The following is a 24,206-nucleotide window of genomic DNA, read 5'->3' on the forward strand; positions in this document are numbered from 1 at the left end:
ACATTATGAATGAGACGTGAGACAAACAACTGCCGATTAAAGGATGCTGGTTTCCATAGCAACAGTTACCTGGTCAGCGATGATGCGTCTGGTCTCAGCGTGGGAGGCCAACCCTCGCAGCAGCGTCACGCAGTGTTCGGTGGCGGCCGCTGCGCAACCATAGCAACGACCCTGGCTGCAATGCAGAAGAAAATATGAATAGTAGCGTGAATAAAAACTGACTGCAACAGGATTTGGACCTCTGACGTTTTAAACTCAGTGCTCAGTGGACTTAACTTGGTTGTAAGTTGTGATGGACTTGTGATGGACTTGTGATGGACTTGTGATGGACTTGTGATGGACTTGTGATGGACATGTGATGGACTTGTGATGGACTTGTGATGGACATGTGATGGACTTGTGATGGACTTGTGATGGACTTGTGATGGACTTGTGATAGACATGTGATGGACTTGTGATGGACTTGTGATGGACTTGTGATGGACTTGTGATGGACTTGTGATGGACTTGTGATGGACTTGTGATGGACTTGTGATGGACTTGTGATGGACTTGTGATGGACTTGTGATGGACTTGTGATGGACTTGTGATGGACTTGTGATGGACTTGTGATGGACTTGTGATTGACTTGTGATGAACTTGTGATAGACTTGTGATACATCGTAACTACCTCAAATTCAGCAGTGAGATTTAGTGAGGACCTACTTTCTGGGCGTGGCTTGGCAGCTTGGTATACTGACAGCCATGGTACTGGGCGACGGTGATGGGTGGGGGCTCGTCAGGGGCGTGGCTACTGGTGTCATTCCGGAGGAGGGGCTGATGGACTTCAGGGCGGCATCTCGCTGGCGACGATCGTACTCCACTAGCTCCTTACGAGATGCTAGAACTTTCTGTATTGAGAAAGACATTTCAATGTATTTGTCCTCAAACGCGTACAGGATATTTCATATTGGTATTTAAGAAAATTTCGGACAATTATTACAAATTATGTCAGATGTGTATGTAGGTTATTTTGGGGGATATTATAGAATATTTCAGATTTTGAAGGAATCAAAATGTGAAGATTAATTTTTTTACAGTTCTTAATAAGAAATTAACATATTTGTCACCGATACAAGTATGGGTGGTGTCTTACATACCTGAATGATCTTGCTGAGTTCGTCAAATGTTCCTTTGCAGTCGCCGCAGTAGCGCTGTGCCAAGTGCTGTATGGTCTTATTCACGCTGGCACTGCTGCTGCTGCTACTAGCTGCTGCACCCACACCATCCTACGAAATAAGCAAACACATGTACAGTTTAGTTAACTGACCTCCTGCTGTCTGAACAGTCACAGACAGTCACAGACACTGATCCTCTTCCCCTGCCATGCCTAATTATACACTGGAATAGTCATCAACAGTCAGATCGTATTTCTTGTAGGCACTGTGACTAGTCAAATTCCATCAACAGACAAAAGCAGGTGACTGGTAGGCACAGCTGGCTTATCAATCTCCTACAGTCAAAGCATAGCTGAATTATTGGGTTATGGGGACTTTCTGCTGTCCCCATAGCGTCTTCGGTCCCCATAACTATCACTCAACAGGTGTGTGGTGCCCAAGGTTACAGAACAAGAATATGTGGGCGGGCTGTCACCGCATTATGGGGAAGTTTTTTATTGCTAGGCAAATTAGGACCGAGTTGTGGGGACTTTCTGCTGTCCCCACAGCGTCTTCCGTCCTAATGGTATCATGGGACAACTCCTGTGTAGTCCCCAAAACTACAAAACAAGTACGTGTGCGTCTGTCAGTGTATTTACCTGTGGTTTGTCTTGTCCAGCTTCATGTACCCTGATCAGCAGGGCCTCTAAGTGAGGCTTGTGGGACACCGTTTGTGTGAGGGTCTGTCTTGGGATCTGTGTGGGGTGTCTTTGTGGGGGTGTGTGTCAGTGCGTCTGTCAGTGTATTTACCTGTGGTTTGTCTTGTCCAGCTTCATGTACCCTGATCAGCAGGGCCTCTAAGTGAGGCTTGTGAGAGACCAGTTGGCGATAGACACGGTCAGCTTTCTCCAATAAAGCACTGATTGTAGCAGTCGCCTTCAAAAAAAATAAAAGGTAAATAAAAATTGAAGTAAATTAACTCTACTTTTCCATTTTTGCTCAGGAAATTCTTGAATCCTCTAAAATCCTCCACTGTGCAGGAACACAATGGCAGGTTCTTTGTACCTACCGAGTTTCAAGTGGCATCGAGCCCCATGTAAAGTAATAGCGGCTTAGCTCTACCTTCCTCAATCCTACAAAATCCTACGATACCTGGCGGATTTGGAAGGATCTGCGATTGAAGGTTATTTTGCTCTCCCTCAAATGAAAAATAAAGAAAGAAGCTACAAAAGAAGAAAAAAAATTTAGGGGTTGCGGGGATGGAAAGATGTGAAATTTACCTTCTTCCGGTCGTCTTCGCTCTCGATTGGGTCGACGGCACAACAGGCTCTGGCTGTCAGGGTGTAGTCAAACTTGGCGTACTTGCAGAACCCGCAAGCGTTGCACAAATACGGGTCCTTCTCATCGTAGTTGATGGCTCTAAGGAAAGAAAATAGTCAAATAGGGAAACGTTCGGATGATCAAAGCTTTCCTGGGGTGTGGGGGGAAGTGGAAGGGAGGGCGGAGGGCGGGTAGCTGTCAAATAGATAGATTATGAAAGTCATGTCCACGCTAGGGGGAATTTTGATGACTTGCGATGGACTATTGAGGACTTGTGATATTGTTTAATTCTAACTTCAACTTGAAACAGAGAGGGGTCATGAACGCTAGCTCACCTGCACTTGTGGCATTGGAACACGTTCTCGCCACAGTTCCCACAGACTCCCGGGTTAGCAGGGACCGAGGCGCTGCACCGTGGGCACTGTAGGGTCTCAGCTGAGGCGGTCAGGTTGTCGTAGAAGTCCGAGTACTCGATCATGAGGTTTGCAGCCACGATGGGGAGGGGGAACTCCACTTTGAGCTCTGTCTGGCCTGCGGCTAGCTGGCACTTGCGGGCTTTGTGCCACATGGTAGGCCTGAAAAGATATCAGCAAAAGTTACACCAACAAGTATTTAATACCGTTGAGAATTCGGCAACAGGCTTCTATGGTTTATGAGGCTTCCCTATTCATGTATGTGATGTAGCATCTACACCACATGTACATTAGTCTGGCGCCACATGTGTCACGTAATTTCAAGATACATGTGTAGGGAATAAGTCAAGTCTCCATGCAAGTCCCCGATGGCCTCCCTTCTCTCCTTATAGCCATTCTTTCCTCACCATGTTGTCGCGTCAGTGCAACAAGGTCGTAACTCCATTCTGCAACAAAGTCGTATCTCGCGCGAATACGCTCTGAGCAACAAGGTTGTATCTCGACGTCCATTGACTTTGCATGTACATCCAGGTTATTTTAAACGAGATACAACCTGACGACATTCTGAAACTCGTGTTTCCCGTACGGCTCATTTTAGGAGATACGACTTTGTTGCACGGACACGACGATATGCAACAGAGACGCACATTCGCCAAACTGGGGAAAACCTTTCCCTTTTGGGTCACGGTCAAAATCTCTAACTTTTTCCTGGTGTTTTGGTGTTTTACCCAAATTTCCTGAGTGTTCCCAGACTAGAAAATTGAAAAAAAAAAACTCATTATTTTTTCAAGGTTTCCTTGATTTCCAGAGTGACTGGGAAGCCTGTTTTATTGACTGGGAAAGAAAATGCATCCTGACGCCACTTTCTCTTTTTCATCATATTTTATCTCAATGAAGGTCAGTCATTGCAAAAAATGTTGAAAAGACATGAATCTTGGACTGAGAAACATTTCCAACTCTCAACTCTCCATAGATTTTGTACACAACCAAAGAAGCGGCGTCTGAATACTACATTCTTTCACTCGACTGCTTTATTAAACTCACTTGTTTTTCAGTTCCACCACGGACTGCACGGTGCGATTGTTGTAGTAGACGTTGATGGTGCGTACCATCTTGGTGCGCTTCAGGTCACTGATGCGCAGCGAGACCTTGGCGATGGTGTGCGTGCCCACCAGCTTGACGATCTGCGAGTTGGCCGTGTAGCGCGAGTCCACCTTGAGCGTGGTCAACTTCAGGTTCTGTCAAATTTTGGAGATTTAGGAAATATCAGAGAGAATTTTCTTCCCAGGCTTATCAAAGACCAACCCCAACAATTCGTAAGTCAAGAATAATGTTCACTATCTGTAAACAAAACTGTCACCGAATAAGTAACCCTTAAAAAGTAAGTGCCTGTAGCCAGAGACATATGTAAATTTCTGCTTTATTGAGATTGAAATTAGTGACTGGACTTACAGAGAACGGAACCTCGGGGTTGTTGCAAACTAGACACGGGTCACTCTCCAGGAAGTAACCATCAAACTGCACCAGGCCGGACAGCATGCTGTGAGACACGGAAAGAGAATGTTTACAGGCTAGACATATAATCAACACAATTTTCGTGTACGTGTTCTACATAACCGCTGAGGACCGACACACAGAGGGAGAACAACAGATCCTTTCAGTCCTCGGGAGTTGGGTCTTTTGTTGGAAATGGTCCTCTGTAGTAAGTTTGTGTGCTTAGTCTACGGGAGAGTGTTATATTACAGGGACAAAGGGAAACACAAAGCATTGTCCTCGAGAGTATAGTAAAACAAGAGTGGGTGGGCCAGGTTCGATTCCATCCCAGTAGACATGTGCGTACCTGATTCCATGGATTTCAGTGGAAAACAATGTCTGTGTTTCCCCCCGACCTTCTAGAACTGAACATTTGTGGAAGATTTTTTTTCTGTGACTCGGCCAGTTTTACTATCAAAAAGACCTGAAATGTTAACTTTAATATGTAGGATGCAACAAAAGGGTATGGATTTTGATTGATAAGAGGATATTTCTGATCAGGTTTGGAGGGGGGGGTAGGGGGTGTTGGGGGGAGGGGTAGGGGTGTTAGGGGTGGGGGAAGGGGATTCCTACTTGTAGATGGTAGAGTTGGGATGGTTGCCCAGGCTTTGGTTCTGGGTCTTCAACAGCGCCGCTGCTTTCTGGACATACTGCAGGGACTGCAATGTAGAAAAGAAATAACAATAATGTTAAGACTTGTTGCTCTAAATTTGGTATCCAGAAACAGTCAGGTAAAAATGTGATGCAGTTAAAATCTGATCAAGTTTTGTGAAGTCATGGTGCGCATAATGACTGTGACGTAACAGAAATTATGCACTACATGGTAAGCACTGAAAACTCCTTGCTAAAAATTCTTTGCTAATCCGTGAGGTAGCTTTAGTGTTAGCAAACAAATTCTGGCTACGGGTGGTAAATAATGTTCATGTTTATGGTGGATTTTTGGAGCGTGACCGTTCACCTTTTGTGCGTTGTACGGCGCCTTGAGTGAGAAGTAGCCCAGGAGGTCGACAAACTGTGCCGCTTTGCGTCCGTAGCTGGAGAGCTCCGGCCACAGATCCCACATCAGTTCCAGTAACTGCTCCTGCTGGCTGAACTGGGAACTCCTGCAAAACACATTTGGACGGACATACGTTTCTGTCATACAATTTACTACAAAAAGTCTTTTTTCAGAACTAAACTTTGCGAAGACAAAGTTTTACTGGCCTTTTTTGTACGGCACTTTTTTGACGGCTCTATACCTGAGTTGTAAGATTGGATTTTAAAAACCTCGAATTTTTTCATCTGTTACTTAAAGTTTCTGACAATATATTAAAAAGTGGCATGTCAGTTCTAACTATTTCTGGATTTTCACTAATAACCCAACTCAAAAATCATCCGAAATCAACCAGGTGGTTTTGGAGGAGTTTGGAGGATTGAGACCAAATGGCACACAAGTGTCGTTTATTTTGGAGGACGCATTGTGGCACGGTCTTACACTGTTCCCAGCATTGTTTATGCTCCTGCATAATTGAAGCCGACATTAATGTACTTTTTTTATCATCTGCACTGCTTCTGGATATTACCTACACTGCCTCAATGTATTACAGCGATTGTTGGAGGATTATGCAGAACTGAGGATGCACCCTAGCCAAAAAGGCCAAGGCAGTAATAGGATTTAAGTTATTAAACAGTTAGTAAGTGATTTTTGTTTTCATTTCTTTCATTCTACTGGTTTAAATTTTTGGAATAGGTAGTTGCGTGGATTAACGGACCTGAAGATATGAAGGAGTAGTCCGTGTGCCTGCCAGCGCACCGACGTGCTATTGGACTCAAGTAGATGCTGCCGTATGAAGCGGGACAGAGTGTCGCGGCCGGCCAGGCGGTTCAGCTGGTTGATCAGGGATTGGCACAGACTGTCGTCGTGGCGTTGGGTATCCTCAGATGATTCTGAAATAAAGTCAGTGGGTTTTGACTTGTTAAAGCATTAGTCCCTGTACTGTCCCAAACCGCCCTGTATGTTACTTCCGATAGGCCATTCCGAGCACTCATTTGTTGTTCACCTATGTAGGTCCCCTTCAATGGCATAAGCACGTGCCAGAGTGCAAAGTTAAAAAAATGTGTGACCATTAATCTCAATCAAGTAATACTTTGTAACAACTGGTAGTAAACCTATTCATTGTACAGGCTTTTGAGCTACCAGTTTGGCCTGGCTTGTTGAGTACAGCTTACCAGAGCCGTGAAACTGGTACCGGTGCCTAGGGCGTAGTGGGGACTACGGAACACTAGAGCCGACGGAACACTTCATCTGGTCCTGAGGATTAGTGTTTCAGAGGACTACAGAGAAGATTGAGGATTTTTTTTTTGAAAGTTTCACTCACTGTCCCGCCTGCCTTCTGACTTGTCCGTCTTGTCTTTGCTCTTCTTGTGTTTGGAGGAGGAGGACTTGTTGCCACAGAGGGCGCAGGTCAGGAGCTGAAGGAGGAGGGGAGACACGCCCTCGTCTAGGAAGAAGCTAGCTTGCTGGAGGCTGGATAAGACAGCTGGGAGATGAAAAGATCGAAATAATTGATTTCTGTTATGACAGACACAGACTTTTAATGAAACACTTTTGGGAGGGAGTGTGGCCCAGTGGTTAGGGTTCTTGACTCATGATCAGAGGGTCAGGGGTTTGAATCCTACTGCTGACTGTAATTTATGTTGTGTCCTTGGGCAAGCCGCTTCACCCCACTTGGCTCTCTCTACCCAAGGAGTGTAAATGGGTACTGGCATTTAAATAGTTAGAAAGTAATCCGCGATGGACTTAGTCATGTCATGCCACTGAAACCCGGCCATAAACGCTGGGCTCATGGGCCATACTGGCTCACGAAAGACTTGACTTTACTTTTGAAAATGCATTGCCCATGAAATGATTATGGTTTGAAAGACCATTCAAAGTAGAATCTGACCAATCACACAATTATACCTTGAAAATAAGCCGTTTTCTTGCAACTATGGCACAAAGGGATATAGGGTCCAAAATATTGGTCCACAAATAATCAACTGTTCAATAGAAATCTTTGTATACAATTGGTATACATAATGGCAATACTCCAGTAATAGCTCACGTTAATTTAAAAGTATCTTGCACAAGTAAACTAAGGGTTTTGGCATCTTCCTCATCTAAAAAAAACTTCAGTGGAGAAGGGATGATAATAATAAACCAGTTCTTACTTTCGTCCTTGTGACAGAATTTCTGCCAGTTTAAGGTTCGGGAAGCTGCAATTTCTTGGCAAGCCTTCAGATGCTCAATCTAGAAATGAGGAAAAAATACCATGAAAAATTGGTCAAAAATCTGTGGTGTTTTTGAGTAGCCATGCACCCACACACGTTTATTGTTAAATTCGTTGGATAATTTTGGAATTTAGAAATTTAATTTTGACTTACCAGAGTTATGAGAGTGTCGTAGGGAAGCGTGATGGGCACACTGCTGGTGCCGTCAAGCTCCAGACCGTTCTGACTGCAGATGGACCTGGTTGGAGAAAACATAACACTGTCAAGGATGGTACATGGCACATGATTGGTCAATTGCAGAGTTTTCTGGCTTTGATAACCAATCAAGTGAAGGAAAATAATGGTAAAGATGTCAGTGATGGTTCACAGTACATAATTGGTCAATTGAAGAGTTTTCTGGCTTGGATGACCAATCAAATGAAAGAAGATGACGTTTAAGATTTCAGTGACAGTATATGGCACATTATTGGTCAGTTGTGGAGGGGTTTGACTGGGAGGTCCAATCAAATGATACACTTTAATCTCCAGGGTTAGTCATTTAAGAATTTTTTCTTGAAATTTACTGTCATTGAAATTGTTTCCATTAAATTTTAATTCTTACTTGATGTCTCGGAGGTGTGACTCCAGAGTGTGCAGATCGCGTAGTTGGCGATATTTGTCCTTGGAGCCACAGATGAAGAGCAGCAGTTTGCGCACCTGGCGCCTGACAAACGGTGTCTGCTGGGTCATCATGTACTACGCGGCAAAAATAAAATAAATAGAATCTGATTAACACAATGCTGAGATCTGGGGATATTTTTTTACTGTAGAGGGCAGCAAAAACACCTAACTTTTCACTGTTTGATGTCAGCTTGATGTAAACAGGAGGGTGCTATGACACTAGAGGGCAGCAGACAAGATATATCAGAGATATTTTGAATCTAGGGGGCAGCAAATGCACCCATCCTTTTAGGTTTTGTTGGGGTCAGTTTGAAACAGAGGTTACTTTGTCACTAGAGGGCAGCAGACATACTAACTGGTTTAGTTTTTCATTTGAATAGACTTGTATCAGTCCATCATTTAACCTCACATAGCCAGTTGTTCAACAGTAAAAAAAAAAAATACATTTATGCACTAAATGAAAATCTGTTAAGTTTTGCATTTCCTTAAAAATGGGAGTTCCTTGTTTAAAGTAGACTTGTATCAGTCCATCGTTTTACCTCACACAGATAGTAGAACCAGGCCTGGTCGAAGACTGGAACGCCCACGGACGGTGTTGCATCGCATATCTTCTTCATCTGCAAATGGAAGGAAATAGACAAGTCTAACTAAACAACTCCACACAAAACACAATAGACCTGATTTTGCAACGTTACATTTTAAGTGTTATTTAGAACAAAAGGAAGGATTTAGACAAGTCTTTTTGTTTGGATTAAAGAGAAGTGTACCTGGTACGGCAGACGCAAGACCATCTCGGTGAGAAGTTGAGGGTAGGCTTCAAATACATCACCAGCATGGCCCTAAGAAAAACAAAATAAAATCATTGATTAATCTTGCATTTCATCATTACTGACATCATATAATCAGGAAGATATGCCAATACTTAAGATCATTTGCGTTTGTGCAAAATTGCACCAACTCGTGGTAGTTTTAGCTTGGTGGATACTATACATTTTGAGAAAATGAAGAAAACATATGTCCAATATTTTTGGCCTCATAAACAGAATGCCATTGCGGACACACATAAAATGGGCACACTTTTGTAAACAATGAGAGCTACAATCCCGGCCAAAATGGTTGGGACACTTGGAAATAACCTTAGCCTCCAACGGTCACCAACTCCCCCGCTCCCCCGGTCAATGTTGTTCTCTCCAGCGGATGGAGCACACACCGCGCAATGAGAGACAACATTGAGCGGGGGCTGGGGGGTTGGGGGCCCAGCGAGATTTGGCCGGGATTGTAGTCCCATTGAACAATGCCACAGTTGTATCCTGCTGCATTAGGTGACCACAGACTCTGAGGCAGTTTGGCCTTGAGACTTTTGGCCTTATGATCTTGCTACACTGGTCAGACTTGTCATTTTGGCAAGTGTTGCATGCTGCTGCATTCTAGACAAAAATACGCTAGAGGGTAGGGTTTAAAGGTTTTCAATTTTAAGAAGAGTGATTTCGTTTGATACCTTGACGTATTGTCGGAGGAAGAACGGTGACATATCTGGTGGGGAGGATGTCGGGTGAGGCTTGAGAAGATTACCACTGCCTCCAGATGCATCCTAGGAAAATGAGATCGGAACATGAAATAATTGAAATTAAAAACATATTAAAAACATATTTCCCAACCCCCCCCCAAAAAAGGTACACATTGATTGTCTCCAAGATTTCAAAAGAGCTCCAAACACTTTAAAGTTGACACTAAATTCAATAGTAATTGTACATCATGAGGTTTCAACATCCTTCATTTTTGTTGTCTGTTGGAGTGATTGTTTAGTCTTGTACTTATTAGAAGTTAAGTAACACAAAGGAAATAATATTGCCCCACACGTCGGGTTTTGTTGGACTGCACCCTACAAAGTCTTAAGTAGGGGGATACCAGCACCATCTATTGTTCATGCGCAGCGTCCATAAAGAGTTATTTGTCTTTTTTCAGAGCAGGAGAGGGGTATCAAACATCCTAATTTATTTTTTATTTTGGTAGAGTTGGGTTTGAGTCTGGTTCCCTACCTCGTCTACATCTGTTTCCTTCCAGTGGTCCAGCAGGGCCTTGAGGATCAGCAGGCAGTAGTCCACAGCTCCCCAGCTGAGCAGGGCCGAGGCGGTGGCGTGGGAAATCAGGGTAGAGGACTGACATGAAGAGAAAAGAAATTGTTCTTATCGTTATTTATTTTCTGGAAATTAAACTGAGGAGTCCTCAAAACCATTGAGGAACTGTAGCTAACATCGGACCACTTGTGATCACTTACGACCCCTTGTGACCACCTGTGACCATTTGTGATCACTTGTGACCGCTTGTGACTACTTGTGACCACTTGTGACCACTTATGACCCACCTCACTGGCCGCTTTCGTTCCTGACTTCGTCCGTGACATGAAGACGCTCAGTAGCCTCATGATGATCAGCTGGACCTCGTGGAATGCCGTGCGCTCGGCCACGTCAGCGAAATCCTTGCGTCGCAGGTTGAGCTCGGCCAGCATGGTGGACAGTAGGCTGACCAGAGAGTGACGGTCTTTGTCTTCCTCGATGTCTAGGTCTGAGCTCAGCATCAGGATCACCTGGTACGGAGAGCGACATGATGACAATTGAAGAAAGCTAAATTGATTATCCGAAGTGCTATTGTTATTTGGTATTGTTCGGCTTTAACTTTCCCAATAAATAACACTGGCTCCACCCACTACACTCACCTACATGACTGGGGTGGCTTGGCCCCACCCATCACACCCACTGACATTGATGTAATTTCCCTAACCACGCCCATCAATAAGGAATGCCTGGCAGTCACGGCCCCGCCGACTGTCTTCACCCATCAGACATGAATGGGATGGCTGTTAGCCCCCATCCTTTTGCCCCTCCCATCACACCCATCTGCATGAATGGGATAGCCCTGACCCCGCCCAGTGGCCCTGCCCACCACACCAACCTGCATGAATGGAATAGCCCTGACCCCGCCCACATCCCTCAGCTCTGGCAGGTACTGCAGCAGTCTATCCAGCAGCAATAGTCGGATGGCGTGCATGCGCTGGCCGTGGTCTCGCTCGGTCTCCGTTTCCCCCTCTGGCATCTCAACACCGTCCATCAGCTGGTTGCCTAGCGAGTTGCTAGGGTGACCGCTGCTCTCGGCGCTGTCAGGACGCCTCGCTATGGGCTCGTGGACGCCGTCGCCATAGGCACTGCTGCGACCGCTCGCTGTGTAACAAAATTTGAACAAAAGGTTCTTGAACTAATTTGAAAGGTTTCTTGCAAATAAAATTTGCTTATCGGTGAAGTATTCCTCCACATTCAATTGGTTGTGTTTTCAAAGTGCATTCCGTACAAGCTCTATCTTAACCTTGAGCAAGCTTTTCTCATTAAATCAGTCGGTTCGTTTCTGGGTGATGTTCGTACGTGACTTTAAACAAATAAAACCAAGCCTGATGTGAGAGGCACGTTGGTTCACTCACCGCTGTGTTCTCCCGTGATGGAGTCGACGGCACTACCCCCGCTCTCTGACCCCCCACTCCCAGCATGCTCGGCCGGGGAGGTACGCAGGGTGGAGCCATCAGTAGCAGCATTGCTGCCCTCATCATCACTGGCAGCTGGACGAGAATGGGGAAAGAAAATGGGGAATGTGTCATAGAGGTCACAGGCTGTACCATGCATTGTTCATGTTCAGCCATGCGTAATTGAGGTCTTCATGATACTAGATATCACATGCACTGCTTGGCACTGCGTTGCTGTTGGAGCATTTTGAAGGATTGCTACAGTGGTTAACCTCCACTGATGAAATTCAAAATGTTACAGAGATTTCAATTTTACATGCTGGCAAATTTTACAAAATTTGGGGGATGGATCCTTGCAAAAAGGACTTTGGCGGTTCAAAAGGATTCATGCCTAGTTTGACAGCAAAAACTGATAGGGAAAATGTATACCCATTAAAATTTACTCACAATTGTGAGAATGTGCTATAAACATTGTTCTATATACCATGGACTAAAAACACTGCATTCTGCCTTACCTGAAGCCGTGGTGTCTGACAGCGTTCCAGCCTCCAGTGACGAGGAGCTCTGGCCCTGATGATGATGACCGGACAACCCCAGGGACTGCAGGTTTAGCCCCCCGCTTCCCCCGTCCTGCCCAGATTGGTCCTGTAAGCTCAACGCGATGGCCAGCTCCATCATGGCCTCATCGTCTGCGTCCGGTGGGATGTCCAGCATGGGGGCGAAGCCGCTGCGTCCTCCTAGGAGGGCTTCTAGGGGAAGCTGGTTGACTCCTGGAGCGGCAACGTTGCCCTCGGCGGGCTCAAGGACCATGGGTTCAGCTTGCTCCTGTGAAAAGATAATTTACTAAGTAAAGTCTGTCACGAGCCAATGTGGCCTATCTGGCCGGCTTTTATCGCAGGTTTCCTTGGCATGAAAAAACTGAGAATATTTCTATTCCCCTGGATGCCGGTAACCATTAATGATGATGCCGGTACCCATTTATACTCCTGGGTGGACAGAGGCAAGTGAGGGTGAAGTGGCTTGCCCAAGGACACAACTCATTAGCAACGGTACTGAATTGTATAACGCTGTATTTATTTCTGATGAAACCCTAAGAAATATACAGCGCTAGGGCAGTTTTGGCGGGTTAGGACAGTACAGGGAGTAACATGCAGGGCGGTTCTGGGCAATTCAAAATATAAACCTTGACAAAACTTCATATCATAAAAATTCAGAGAAGAAGGAGACAACTTACTACAACTTCATAAGAGGGTTCGTCCTGTGACGCTTCTGACACCTCCTGCACCAGGGGCATTTCCCCACCCCCCTGGGGAGCTTTGTCTTCCGCTTCTTCCTCCTCTGCAATGTTGGGGTCTGGGGGTGGGGAGCTACAACGCTGGGGGGAGGGGATGACCACCTTACGGCGTTTGTGACGAGGTCGCATGACCTTGATGAGGGCCTGCTTGGCGGCAAAGCTCACGGACTGGTCCTGGGGTTGAAGTAATTGACAAAAATAGTCAATCACATGTCTTTGACATGTCTATCTTATGTCTTTCACATGTCTATGTCATGTCTTTCACATGTCTTTAACATGTCTATCTCATAATTTTCACATGTCTATCTCATGACTTTCACATGCATATCTTATGTCTTTCATATGTCTATCTCATGTCTATCACATGTCTTTCACATGTTCATATCATGTCTTTCACATGTCTATCGCATGTCTTTCACATGTCTATCTCATGTTTTACACATGTCTATCTCATGTCTTTCACATGTCTATCTCACATCTTTCACATGTCTATCTCATGTCTATCACATGTCTTTCACATGTTCATATCATGTCTTTCACATGTCTATCGCATGTCTTTCACATGTCTATCTCATGTCTATCACATGTCTTTCACATGTTCATATCATGTCTTTCACATGTCTATCGCATGTTTTACACATGTCTATCTCATGTTTTACACATGTCTATCTCATGTCTTTCACATGTCTATCTCACATCTTTCACATGTCTATCTCATGTCTATCACATGTCTTTCACATGTTCATATCATGTCTTTCACATGTCTTTCATTCAAACCTACCTCACACATGAGTAGGCGCACATACAACTTGGTAGCCAGGGGGATGTTGTCCAAATCACCGCAGGCGAATGCATGGATTATCTCAACAAGGGCTCCTACGGTGATCTCAACGTGGGTCAGGCCTGTTGAAAAAAAGAATAAGAAGAATGTTTAGGGGCTGTATACAACAGCTTACGAAGTAATAGAAGGTTAATCTGTATGGGAGAGTGGCCTAGTGGTTAGGGTATGTGACTCATGATCAGAGGGGCAGGGATTCGAATCCAGCTGCTAGCTATATGTTGTGTCCTTGGGCAAGCCAGTTTACCCCCACTTGCCTCTCTCCACCCAGGAGTATAAATGGGTACCGGCATTAGCTGGGGAGTAACCTGCGATGGACTAGCATCCCATCCAGGGGAAGTAGATATATTCTCAGTCATTTCATGACGAGGAAATCGAAGGTAAATGCCAGCCTGGTGGGCCATGCGTATTGGCTTGTGACAGACTTTATTGTCCCATTAAATGTGGATAATATAACAAAACAATTTTTGACTGTTGTAATTAAGTTCATGTATTTTTTACAACTTTTTGGCGACCTTTCTGAGAACTCTGATTTTTGATCAATTATTGTAATTTTCAGAGATGAAATAAGTTGAAACTAGCCAACAGCAGTCAATAATTGTGAAGTATTCTGACCTGGTAAGCATGCGGGTGCCAGCATGGCGTTGGCAGGCTTGGCATTGTGCAGTCTCCAGAATGCATCCAGCATGCGAGCCAGGAAATGCTTTGATTCTTGCTCCGTCAGCTCGGTGAGTTTGCTGCCGGCTGGTTCCATGGTTGGGTCCTCCACCTCTGCCTCCAGATCCGTCACCTCAAGATCTTTATGAAGAAAACAAAAATTGGATAACATCTGATTCAGGGTGGCACTCGATCTACAGAATGCTCAAGACTTGAATTAAGAGCATGAAACATTTGAAGTTTGAAAGACTTGTCTTGTCCGACAGCAATTTTTTTGGTGAATCTAAGTACTATTTTGATCTGAAATAGGCAAAGAATTTTGTTAGTACAGGATGGATGGTTTTTGTCTTTTTAAGAGATGTAAATTTTTCTAGTTACTTTTTTTGTCTTCATCAACAATTTTAAGAGCTTTATCAGGGATGAGATTCTGAAAAAACTGAAGTCAGATATTATAAAATTCTTATTATAAAATTCAAGGAAGACGTGACACAAAGCGAAATATTAAACAAAAACATTTTTGTTTCATTTCAAAATTGTTAAAATTCATTAAATTTCATTGTCCTTTTTTTCTAAAGAAGAGTAGGAAAGTACAATGTCGGAACTCCAAAAGCCAACTTGTCAAGGTCGGAGGTTCTAAAAAGTCTGAACTGAAATTCAAAGTCGGATTTTCAAGTCCCAAAGTCGGAATTACTTTAATCCGAGTAAGGCTTTTTAAAACTAATTCAGTACGCAACTTTTGGCATAAATGCAAATGATCTTGTGTGCCTTTAGACTGATTTTACAATACCTGATTCTTTGGACGTGAATGACTCGCAGTTGTCGGCGAATCGCACCAGATTCGCCGGGCGGGCGACCGCCACTGAGCGCGCCGTCACGACCAGTCGCTGGTATGCTTCGGGATCTAGATGCTGCTTTGAATGCTGCTGTTGTTGCTCTCCTGCGGGCTGACAAGAGGGGGCGCTCTGCGCTCGGAGCTGAGGCTTCTGGGAAGTGGCCAAGCACTGGATGACACGCTGCATCTGGGCTTGATCCTGAGGTTAAAAATGGGAAATCGGTTGTTTATGTAATTTTAAAGACCAGTCTGTACTTGACTCCGATCTGAATTTGCATTACTGAAATTGAATCACAAATTATTAGCACCATAATTTGCCGTGGTTAAAAATTTGAAGAGTTTACAAAATGGGTTGCTGAGGCCAAGTCGTACTTTATGCATGCCAATGTGAGTGGCATGTAACTTTGACGTAACAAATTTAAGTAACACAATCTGGTTTGGGTTGAAATATGTCCAACTTTTGAAAAAAATTTGCAGTGTGAAGACTGACAATGACATAGCATTTGCGTTCACTCTCGTGCCGAGCATGAACTTGCCTTAAATCAGGAGTGACTAGCAGATGTCAGTTTAGAAATAATGACAGTATTAAAATGGCTGCTTTGTTGTGATGTGTTAAGAGCGGAGTCAGTATACTGGAGTGTTGAGTAGTCGTCTGTTATTCATTTACATCACATGTCCATTATGCTACAGATTGATCTACACACACACAAAGTCTAAATTCACATGCCTAAACGCTACCAATTTGTGAAAGACAGTAGAGACAACAGAACTCAGAAGGGGAGAAGTATAATGTCCGGTATTGCAAAAAGTGTTCCACAGAGAATGACTTCTTTGTCCTGACTTGCCTTGTGGTTGTGAAACGCCATGCTGGAGGGCTGAATGGTGGAGAGTAGGGACTTGGCATGAGACTGGACACTAGAGGGCGTCGGCAGGGTTAACAGCTCCGTGGCCAGGTCTTGAACGGTCTGCTTGATCGTCTCCTGATAGAAATATCCAGAGAAATCAAAATGTTATCTCTTAAATATCCAGCTGCTGGTGCTCTTAGGCAAGGAGGTTTACAACAATTGCCTTGTGTAGCTCTGTGGTCCAATGGTTACGTGTCAGACATGTGTGCTTTAGTACCTGGGTTTGACCCTGACAGGGGAACATGGTGCTTGTGTTCTTAGGCAAGACACTTTACAACAATTGCCTCTTTCCACACTTACAGGATATTTTAATGAGATGAGTACCCAACATCTGATAATGAGTATCTGTATAAGTACATCTGCCAATTTCAAGAATCAGGCTCAGTGGGACGCGAACCCACAACCTTATGCTTACAAGTGCAAATGCTTCAACCACTCGACTAATGAGTTTGCTGGGGTCAGAGGGCCGATTTCAATCCACAAAAAACCCACCAAAGTCAAGAAAAAAACAAAACCAAAAATCAACCTTGTCTTCCATGTTGACCAGGCAAACAAATCCATCCAGCACCTCCAAAGATGACGCCACCAGACGATCGAGACATGACAGGGACGTTGAGGTCGGAGCAACAATCGTTTCCGTCTCGGCCACAGGAGCGGCACTGTTTGATGTCGCCGGGAGGTTGGCTCCGGCGCTGGTGGACGGGAAGTCGTCGGGAGGGTCGTCAGGCCAGCCAAAGTTTTCCTTGGTTTTCCCGTAGACTTTGATGGAATCGACCATGGTCACGCCGGCCGGATCGACCGATGGGCCGACTGTAAGGAATAGAGAATTGTAGTCAGAAGCCATTCACAAGCTCATCACAAGCCATCACAAGCAATCACATGACAATCATAAGCAAACAAAAGGCAATCACAGACCATCACAAGTCATCACAAGTCAATCACAAGTCATCACAAATGAAACACAAGTCAATCTCAACTGAATCACAGTGCAATCACAAGTCATCACAAGTCAATCACAAGTCAATCACAAGCAATCACAAGACAATCAAAGGCCATCACAAGAGGATCACCATACACTCACAAGCCTTTACAAGCCAAATGTCAAATCATCAAAAGTCAATTGTAAGTCAAACACAAGTCATCAAAAGTCATTACATATCAATCACAAGCTGATCACAAGCTGATCAAAAGTCATCACAAGTCATCACAAGTCATCACAAGTCATCACAAGTCATTATAAGTCATCACAAGTCATCACAAGTCAATCAAAAGTCATCACAAGTCATCACAAGTCCATCACAAGTCCATCACAAGTCAATCACAAGTCATTATAAGTCATCACAGGTCATCACAAGTCAATCAAAAGTCCATCACAAGTCAATCAAAGGCCATCACAAGCAAATCACAATTAAAATGTCAGTTTGCAACCTTACCAAAGAGAGTGAATTTCTTGTCCGCAGTCAGCGACTCCTCTCTTGTGAAGGGAATATCAAACCATCGGTTGCGGGAAGAGGTCAGCTGGAATTAACACAAACAGAGAAGTTCACACAATATGAGCACAAAATGGGAGAAACAATTTCCAGCATTCCAAAAATTTGAATTTGTATTTGAATTTACTGAATTGAATACTGAACGTTGAAGTCAACTAAATAAACAATGAAACCTTTTTCGGCAAATCTGAAACTGAATCCATTATCATTCAATGAAATATCGAAAGTAAAGTAAAAATACAGCGATTCAATAATTCTTGAAGTATGAACAAACACAAATTTGAGATGAGAATTTCTTTCTCATACCTGAGTGCTTCGTCCGAAGACCACCAGGTAAGCAGGCACACGTTCTATGGACTGGGCACCGACGTGGACACGGACACCAACCATCACCATGGAAGAGTTGTTGTTGATGATCTCAATGATGAAGCCCCCAGGCTGAACAAAAGAAAAAGAGAAGCAGAAAATCGCCATTTTAATTTACTTCTTCCAAAATGTCAAAGTTAAGTTACGAGCCAACTTTAACAAGGTAAGTAATTGATTGGTGACATTTTAATGGTGATTCTAATGGTCTTTTTCGATTTGAAATTAAATCCAGGAGATACTGGTTAGTTATGTTCTTCAGCAAGATATTTACAACAATTGCAACAGGATTAATAGGGAAGTGAGGCTTTTTGTGGGACTGTGCTTCTCTTTTGTGACCTGTGTGTGGTTCTGAATAATACTTCATGTTTTAAACAGTATTTTCTGGTAATAAGAAAGAAATTTTGGGTTTTGTGTAAGCGTAGACTGGTGAATATAAGTGCAGAACTCCGTGGTAAGCAGCTTCCTGTCTGTCTGTCAAAGAGTGTACATTGACCAATCAGATCACATCTTTTAGTCATGTGACCACAATAGCTCAGTCTAAAGGTCACAAGCACTTCGACATATTTACACAAAACAAAGGTGTGCGGGCTTACGGCCAAATCAGAAATAGTCAAATTCCCAGCACTCCCAACCCCACCCCCCCCCCACTCCCCCAGTTCTTACCTTAGTGTTAGCGACATACATGCCCGTTGTGTTGAGTCGATGCTTGACCTGTTGTACGTTGTACACCTGTAGCAAATCGTTGCCGCCAAATTCCACGTCGTTCATGGGTTGGCAGTGCTCAAAGAAATCAATGGGGAAACTGACCACACCAGATGGGCGACCACCTACAAGTCAAACAATAATTACAAAGATATTGTAATGCAGAGGCTAACAGATTTTTACATAACAACAGAGGTTTGGGGTTTTCTGCAGAACAATTTTCTGACCTAAAGGGTGAGCCTATGGCAGGCTGACTGAGTCACTGACTGATTGACTGACCAAGTTTCTGAGTGTAAATAATTTCCTCTACTGAGTCCAGTTTGACTATGAGATTAACTTGTGATTAACTTGTGCCTGATTTGTGATTGATTTGTGACTGACTTGTGATTGACACGTGACTGACTTGTGACCGTCTTGTGACTGACATGTGATTGACTTGTGACTGACAGACTTGTGACTGACTTGTGACTGACTTGTGACAGACTTGTGACTGACTTGTGACAGACTTGTGACTGACATGTGACTGACTTGTGACAGACTTGTGACTGACTTGTGACTGACTTGTGACTGACTTGTGACTGACTTGTGACTGACATGTGACTGACTTGTGACTGACTTGTGACTGACTTGTGACTGACTTGTGACTGACTTGTGACTGACATGTGACTGACTTGTGACTGACTTGTGACTGACATGTGATTGACTTGTGACTGACATATGACTGACTTGTGACTGACTTGAGACTGACATGTGATTGACTTGTGACTGACTTGTGCAAAAACTTAAAGCCCTTTTCAGAGTGTTGCAGATACCCAAAGTGAGAATAAAGTAGTTTTTTCCGTAAAAAATATATCATACATATGACTGACACGAGACTGACTTGTGACTGACTTGTGACTGACATGTGATTGACTTGTGACTGACTTGTGCAAAAACTTAAAGCCCTTTTCAGAGTGTTGCAGATACCCAAAGTGAGAATAAAGTAGTTTTTTCCGTAAAAAATATATCATACAAATTGAAATTTTTTTAGGAGAAATATATCCAGCACAGTGTATGCAACTTAAAAGAAAACTTTACTTGATCCGGACTTGGTGACTTTCTTCTTGCGTATGGGTTTGAGGGCGCTGATCGCACCGGTGGCCTGGAACTGACTGGACATCCAGTAGCCTGTCTGATCCACGTTGGCCATGTAGATGCGTAGACTGCCGTCCTCACACAGCAGGATGAGGGTGGTACGGTGCTGGTCTGAGGAGGAGGAGTGGCGGATGGCTACCATGTCTTGAACCTATGTGCAAATAAACATAAGAACAATTGAAAGGAAGCTTCCAAACCAGCACATGGCGGTGTGTCTTGATGGTTAGGGTTTGTGACTCATGATCAGAGGGTTCAAATCCAGCTGCTGGCCTTGTCTTGTGTCCTTGGGCAAGCCACTTTACCACATTTGCATCTCTCCACCCAGGAGAATAAATAGGGTCCCAGTGTTAACTGGGGAGGCAACATGACCACTGGCCCTATCTTGTGTCCTTAAGTAAGCCACTTTACCACACTTACCTCTCTTCTCTCAACGATTATAAATAGGGTATCAGTATTAACTGGTGAGGCAACATAGCCACTGGCCCTATCTTAGACTTACTGGCCAAATTTCTACTAAACCTGTTAACTATGGTGACTTAAAGACCACAAATTTTCATGGGAGGGGGGACATTTTTTATGGGGGGCTATGCCGCTAGTTGTAGGCATTGCAGGATACCTCAGAAATGTATGCCTTTACCTTGTACACTAGCATGGATCTTTTAAACCTAGACATGTTCCTGTTTTCAGGGAACAGAGTCAGAATTTGTGAATTTGCCTTCCATACCTTGGCTTTGGCAGGTAGCGTCTTGATCTCTTGGATCCTGATCCGGTCTGGTTCCAGCATCAGCAGCACTGGGATGCTGGTGGTCTGAGTCAGGCAACAGACCAAGCCTGGGTGGTTGGACACTTCGCTCCATTGACATAACGCTGGCGGGTTGGCCGACTTACCGCCGCTACTACCGTTACTGTGTTCGGTGAGAAAAAAAACCAAAGTGAAAACTGTGGACTGATATAGGACAAGACTAATGCTTTTGAGGAATGGAAAACATACTGGAGTTAAATGATCAAATTCTTGTATTGAAATATGTCTTCTGTTTTGATATACTGACCTCTTCAGTGTAATTGGAAAGAGGTTCCTCAGCTCGGTCACTTGCTTGCCGATTGATGCACAGAAGGATTTGCCTGTAGAAATTGTAAAAACATTTTACAGTTTTTTAAACTTACAATTGCCTCTTGATTTTGAAAATCTATAGTCAGCGTTTTCAGGAGTGTGTCAAAATTTTAAAGTTATTGTAATAAAGTGGTCATCTTGAACAGCGCCCTCTGTTGTCAGATTACATCCTCAATATAATGTTTGCAAAAGTGGTCACCATGTACGGCGCCACCTTGTGTCATATGGTATCCAGTCACTCCTTGAACAGCACCCTCTGTTGCCAGATTATGTTCTCAAAACCACATGTCTGCAAAAGTGGTCACCATGAACAGCGCCACCTAGTGATATTTGGTGTCCAGTTCCACCTTGAACAGCGCCCTCTATTGTCAGATTATGTTTTCAACTGAGTTGAAAGAAAACTCACCGTGCGAGTAGCTGAAGAAGAGTAACTGTAGCGTGTGTGAGTAGTAGCAGGAAACTCCACCGCCAGCAACTTGGCCACCAGAATCCTAGTAGATAAAAAAAAAACTGTCAATATTTTGTCCATATTGTTTCTGGGTATTCAATGTCGCTGAGTGTGTAGTTGGAAGACCCATTCTTGGCAGAAAACAAAAAATCCACTCTTAGGTTATTGGACTCATCCATACTGATGTTCAAACAACAAAGAGGCTGTGCATAGAGGGCAGGATTTTGATTTTTTTTTAAAGGAAATTTTGGGGCAAAATGAAGATAAAACTCGAAACGAAAACAACGTTGAGTGGCTCTAGAGCTTTCCAAAAGCCTGATGTTTTTTGATTGGTCGATGAAACTTGATCTCGACCAATCGCCTACCTTCAAATCGTCGTGCTTCACTTCCAGCACATTGGTAACGTAGAACGGCCCGTGACGGGCCTCACTGGCTTCCTCCATTGGCTGGGTATACAGGTAACCGGCCGAGGACATGAGTACCAGCGTGCGGGTCCCCTCATCCGAGAAGATAAAGCAGGCGTCGCGGATCTTGCCGCTTGGGACCAGGAAGTAGAAACACGGGCTGAGGGCGTCGCGGGACAAATCATAAATCTGTGGATTCATCAAGGAATATATACAATGTCATAAAATGTCATACAATGTAATACAATGTAATACAAAGTAATACAATGTCATACAAAGTACTACAATGTAATACAATGTAATACAATATAATACAATATAATACAATGTAATACAATGTAATACAATGTCGCACAGGTGCTAATGGCTTTTAAGAAGCAACTAAAATTTTGGGCAGTTTTTGAAACCGCGGCTTTGCTTCCAGCATCAGTTTCAGTAAGTTAAGCATCCTGGAGACAAAAAATAAGGTTTCGCAAACACTTTGTGCTTGAAATATGCTCACTGGAAGTGCATGTTGTGACTGTTCTTAATCGGGATGCTGCTCCAACTTGGGCAGCCTGGGAGTACCAAGTGTTCCCATTTGGGAATGTTCGCCAACATGTAAGCGTGCTAACTTGAGAACAGCCCTCAGTTAAAAAATGGTTGTTTCTGCATCAAAAACTTAAAATTAATACAGTGTACCTATCAACCAATATAGTACATACTGGACAACAGAATTATTACCCCAGCCAGTGTGCTTAAATAAATTTTAAACAAAAATAATGCTACAATTCTTAATTTGCTGGAAAATTGTTGATTTATTAATTTTGGTGAGGAAAGTTACTTATAGTAAGCTTGATAAGATTCTGAGGTCCACTTTTTGATTCTTAAAGTATTTTTTTATTTGGAGAAATTGAAGTTCAGGGATCACCTTGACAAAGTCGGCGGTGACGATAGCCAGCTCCGTCTGTGAGCCCGGCAGCCAGATAGCCTTGATGATGAAATTACCGGCTTCTAGCTGGGGGTGAAGAACCAGGTGATCCGAGACCGTCCCTGAACTGGTGAAGGTCAAGACGTGGCAGTCCTGGTGATAAAAATAATCAGTGATCAATAATCAGTGATCAATAATCAGTGATCAATAATCAGTGATCAATAATACGAGGGAGTAGGGCCTAGTGGTTAGGGTTTGTGACTAATAATCAGAGGGTAAGGGGTTCGAATCCATCTGCTGGACATGTTGTGTCCTTGGGCAAGCCACTTCACCCCCACTTGCCTCTCCCCACCCAGGAGTATAAATGGTATCGGCATTAGTTGAGGAGTAACCTGCGATGGACTAGCATCCCATCCAGGGGGAGTAGAAATATTCTCAGTCATTTCCTACCAAGGAAACCAGAGATAAACGCCAGCCTGATGGGCCATATTGGCTGGTGACAGACTTTACCTTTTACTTAGTGATAAATAATCAATACTTTGATAATCAATCATTAATAATCAATATCAAGACATGGTGATATCAGCTTGGGATGTAGAACGAGGTGATCTGAGATGGTCCCTGAATTATTTTGCGTCAATTTCACAAACCTTGAGGCCACAGACTGCCAGGAAATCTTCATTGCTTGGGTTACCGGTGATGCTGAGTACCGTGAAGGGAACCGGTGCGGATGACAGACGCTGCGAGACAATAGCAAAATAACGAAATTCTTGATAATTAAAAAAATGTTTTCATAAACACTGTATACTCCGAGTTGCTTGGTTGGCTGGCTGGTTCGAGTCTGATATATGATGGGATTGTAGATCTTGCTTACCGTGAGTGTGAGTTTTCGTTTGCTTGAGTCGGCCTGTTTGAGTAATGCCGATAGCTGCAGGACGGTGATGCGTCCCTTCTCATGGCAGACGGCTAGATGTTGGCGTCGGCCGTGGGGGGACGCGAGGCAGCACATGGCCACGCGCCGCAGCATGTTGGCTCCGAGGAGCTGACGAATGGTCTGTCCCTGGTCGCCGGAGAAGTTGGCTCGGACGTTCTCGAAAGCACCCTCTTGTGAGCCCAGGGTCGGCACCTGCGCGTGGCGACAAAAGCGATATCACATACAACACAATTCAAAATTGTCAGAATTACATTTCATTTGTTAAAATTAATTTTATCCTTCCCAGGTGCATCACTGACTCGAGATTAAAGTTGTGATAAACTTGTTTGGACTTGTGATTGTCTGTGATTTGACTTGAG

The 24,206-nt window shown here is 43.9% G+C and overlaps 1 protein-coding gene across 2 annotated transcripts in view; it reads right to left on the minus strand.

Annotated features, from left to right (window-relative positions):
• Positions 1-24,206, minus strand: part of LOC119720493 (E3 ubiquitin-protein ligase UBR4-like) — a 72,658-nt gene that overhangs the window by 17,278 nt on the left and 31,174 nt on the right. For both annotated transcript variants that reach the window (XM_038190177.1, XM_038190176.1), the window contains exons 43-82: positions 23,788-24,039; positions 23,564-23,653; positions 22,914-23,066; positions 21,965-22,192; positions 21,558-21,642; positions 21,090-21,162; positions 20,765-20,945; positions 19,984-20,191; positions 18,868-19,031; positions 18,145-18,276; positions 17,782-17,866; positions 16,875-17,158; positions 16,289-16,423; positions 15,399-15,642; positions 14,570-14,752; positions 13,898-14,019; positions 13,057-13,290; positions 12,338-12,647; positions 11,784-11,918; positions 11,264-11,529; positions 10,677-10,898; positions 10,351-10,470; positions 9,810-9,902; positions 9,079-9,150; positions 8,851-8,928; positions 8,253-8,386; positions 7,805-7,889; positions 7,592-7,670; positions 6,760-6,921; positions 6,154-6,328; positions 5,361-5,505; positions 4,976-5,061; positions 4,322-4,409; positions 3,914-4,107; positions 2,792-3,031; positions 2,417-2,555; positions 1,947-2,072; positions 1,140-1,268; positions 706-890; positions 70-175 (exon numbers count right to left, since the gene is read on the minus strand). In XM_038190177.1, coding sequence (XP_038046105.1) covers positions 70-175; positions 706-890; positions 1,140-1,268; positions 1,947-2,072; positions 2,417-2,555; positions 2,792-3,031; positions 3,914-4,107; positions 4,322-4,409; positions 4,976-5,061; positions 5,361-5,505; positions 6,154-6,328; positions 6,760-6,921; positions 7,592-7,670; positions 7,805-7,889; positions 8,253-8,386; positions 8,851-8,928; positions 9,079-9,150; positions 9,810-9,902; positions 10,351-10,470; positions 10,677-10,898; positions 11,264-11,529; positions 11,784-11,918; positions 12,338-12,647; positions 13,057-13,290; positions 13,898-14,019; positions 14,570-14,752; positions 15,399-15,642; positions 16,289-16,423; positions 16,875-17,158; positions 17,782-17,866; positions 18,145-18,276; positions 18,868-19,031; positions 19,984-20,191; positions 20,765-20,945; positions 21,090-21,162; positions 21,558-21,642; positions 21,965-22,192; positions 22,914-23,066; positions 23,564-23,653; positions 23,788-24,039 — 6,222 coding nt within the window. The remainder of the gene's footprint in view (positions 1-69; positions 176-705; positions 891-1,139; positions 1,269-1,946; positions 2,073-2,416; positions 2,556-2,791; positions 3,032-3,913; positions 4,108-4,321; positions 4,410-4,975; positions 5,062-5,360; positions 5,506-6,153; positions 6,329-6,759; positions 6,922-7,591; positions 7,671-7,804; positions 7,890-8,252; positions 8,387-8,850; positions 8,929-9,078; positions 9,151-9,809; positions 9,903-10,350; positions 10,471-10,676; positions 10,899-11,263; positions 11,530-11,783; positions 11,919-12,337; positions 12,648-13,056; positions 13,291-13,897; positions 14,020-14,569; positions 14,753-15,398; positions 15,643-16,288; positions 16,424-16,874; positions 17,159-17,781; positions 17,867-18,144; positions 18,277-18,867; positions 19,032-19,983; positions 20,192-20,764; positions 20,946-21,089; positions 21,163-21,557; positions 21,643-21,964; positions 22,193-22,913; positions 23,067-23,563; positions 23,654-23,787; positions 24,040-24,206) is intronic.

This window comes from Patiria miniata, unplaced genomic scaffold (assembly GCF_015706575.1).
Source record: "Patiria miniata isolate m_02_andy unplaced genomic scaffold, ASM1570657v1 HiC_scaffold_9, whole genome shotgun sequence".
Classification (NCBI taxonomy): domain Eukaryota; kingdom Metazoa; phylum Echinodermata; class Asteroidea; order Valvatida; family Asterinidae; genus Patiria; species Patiria miniata.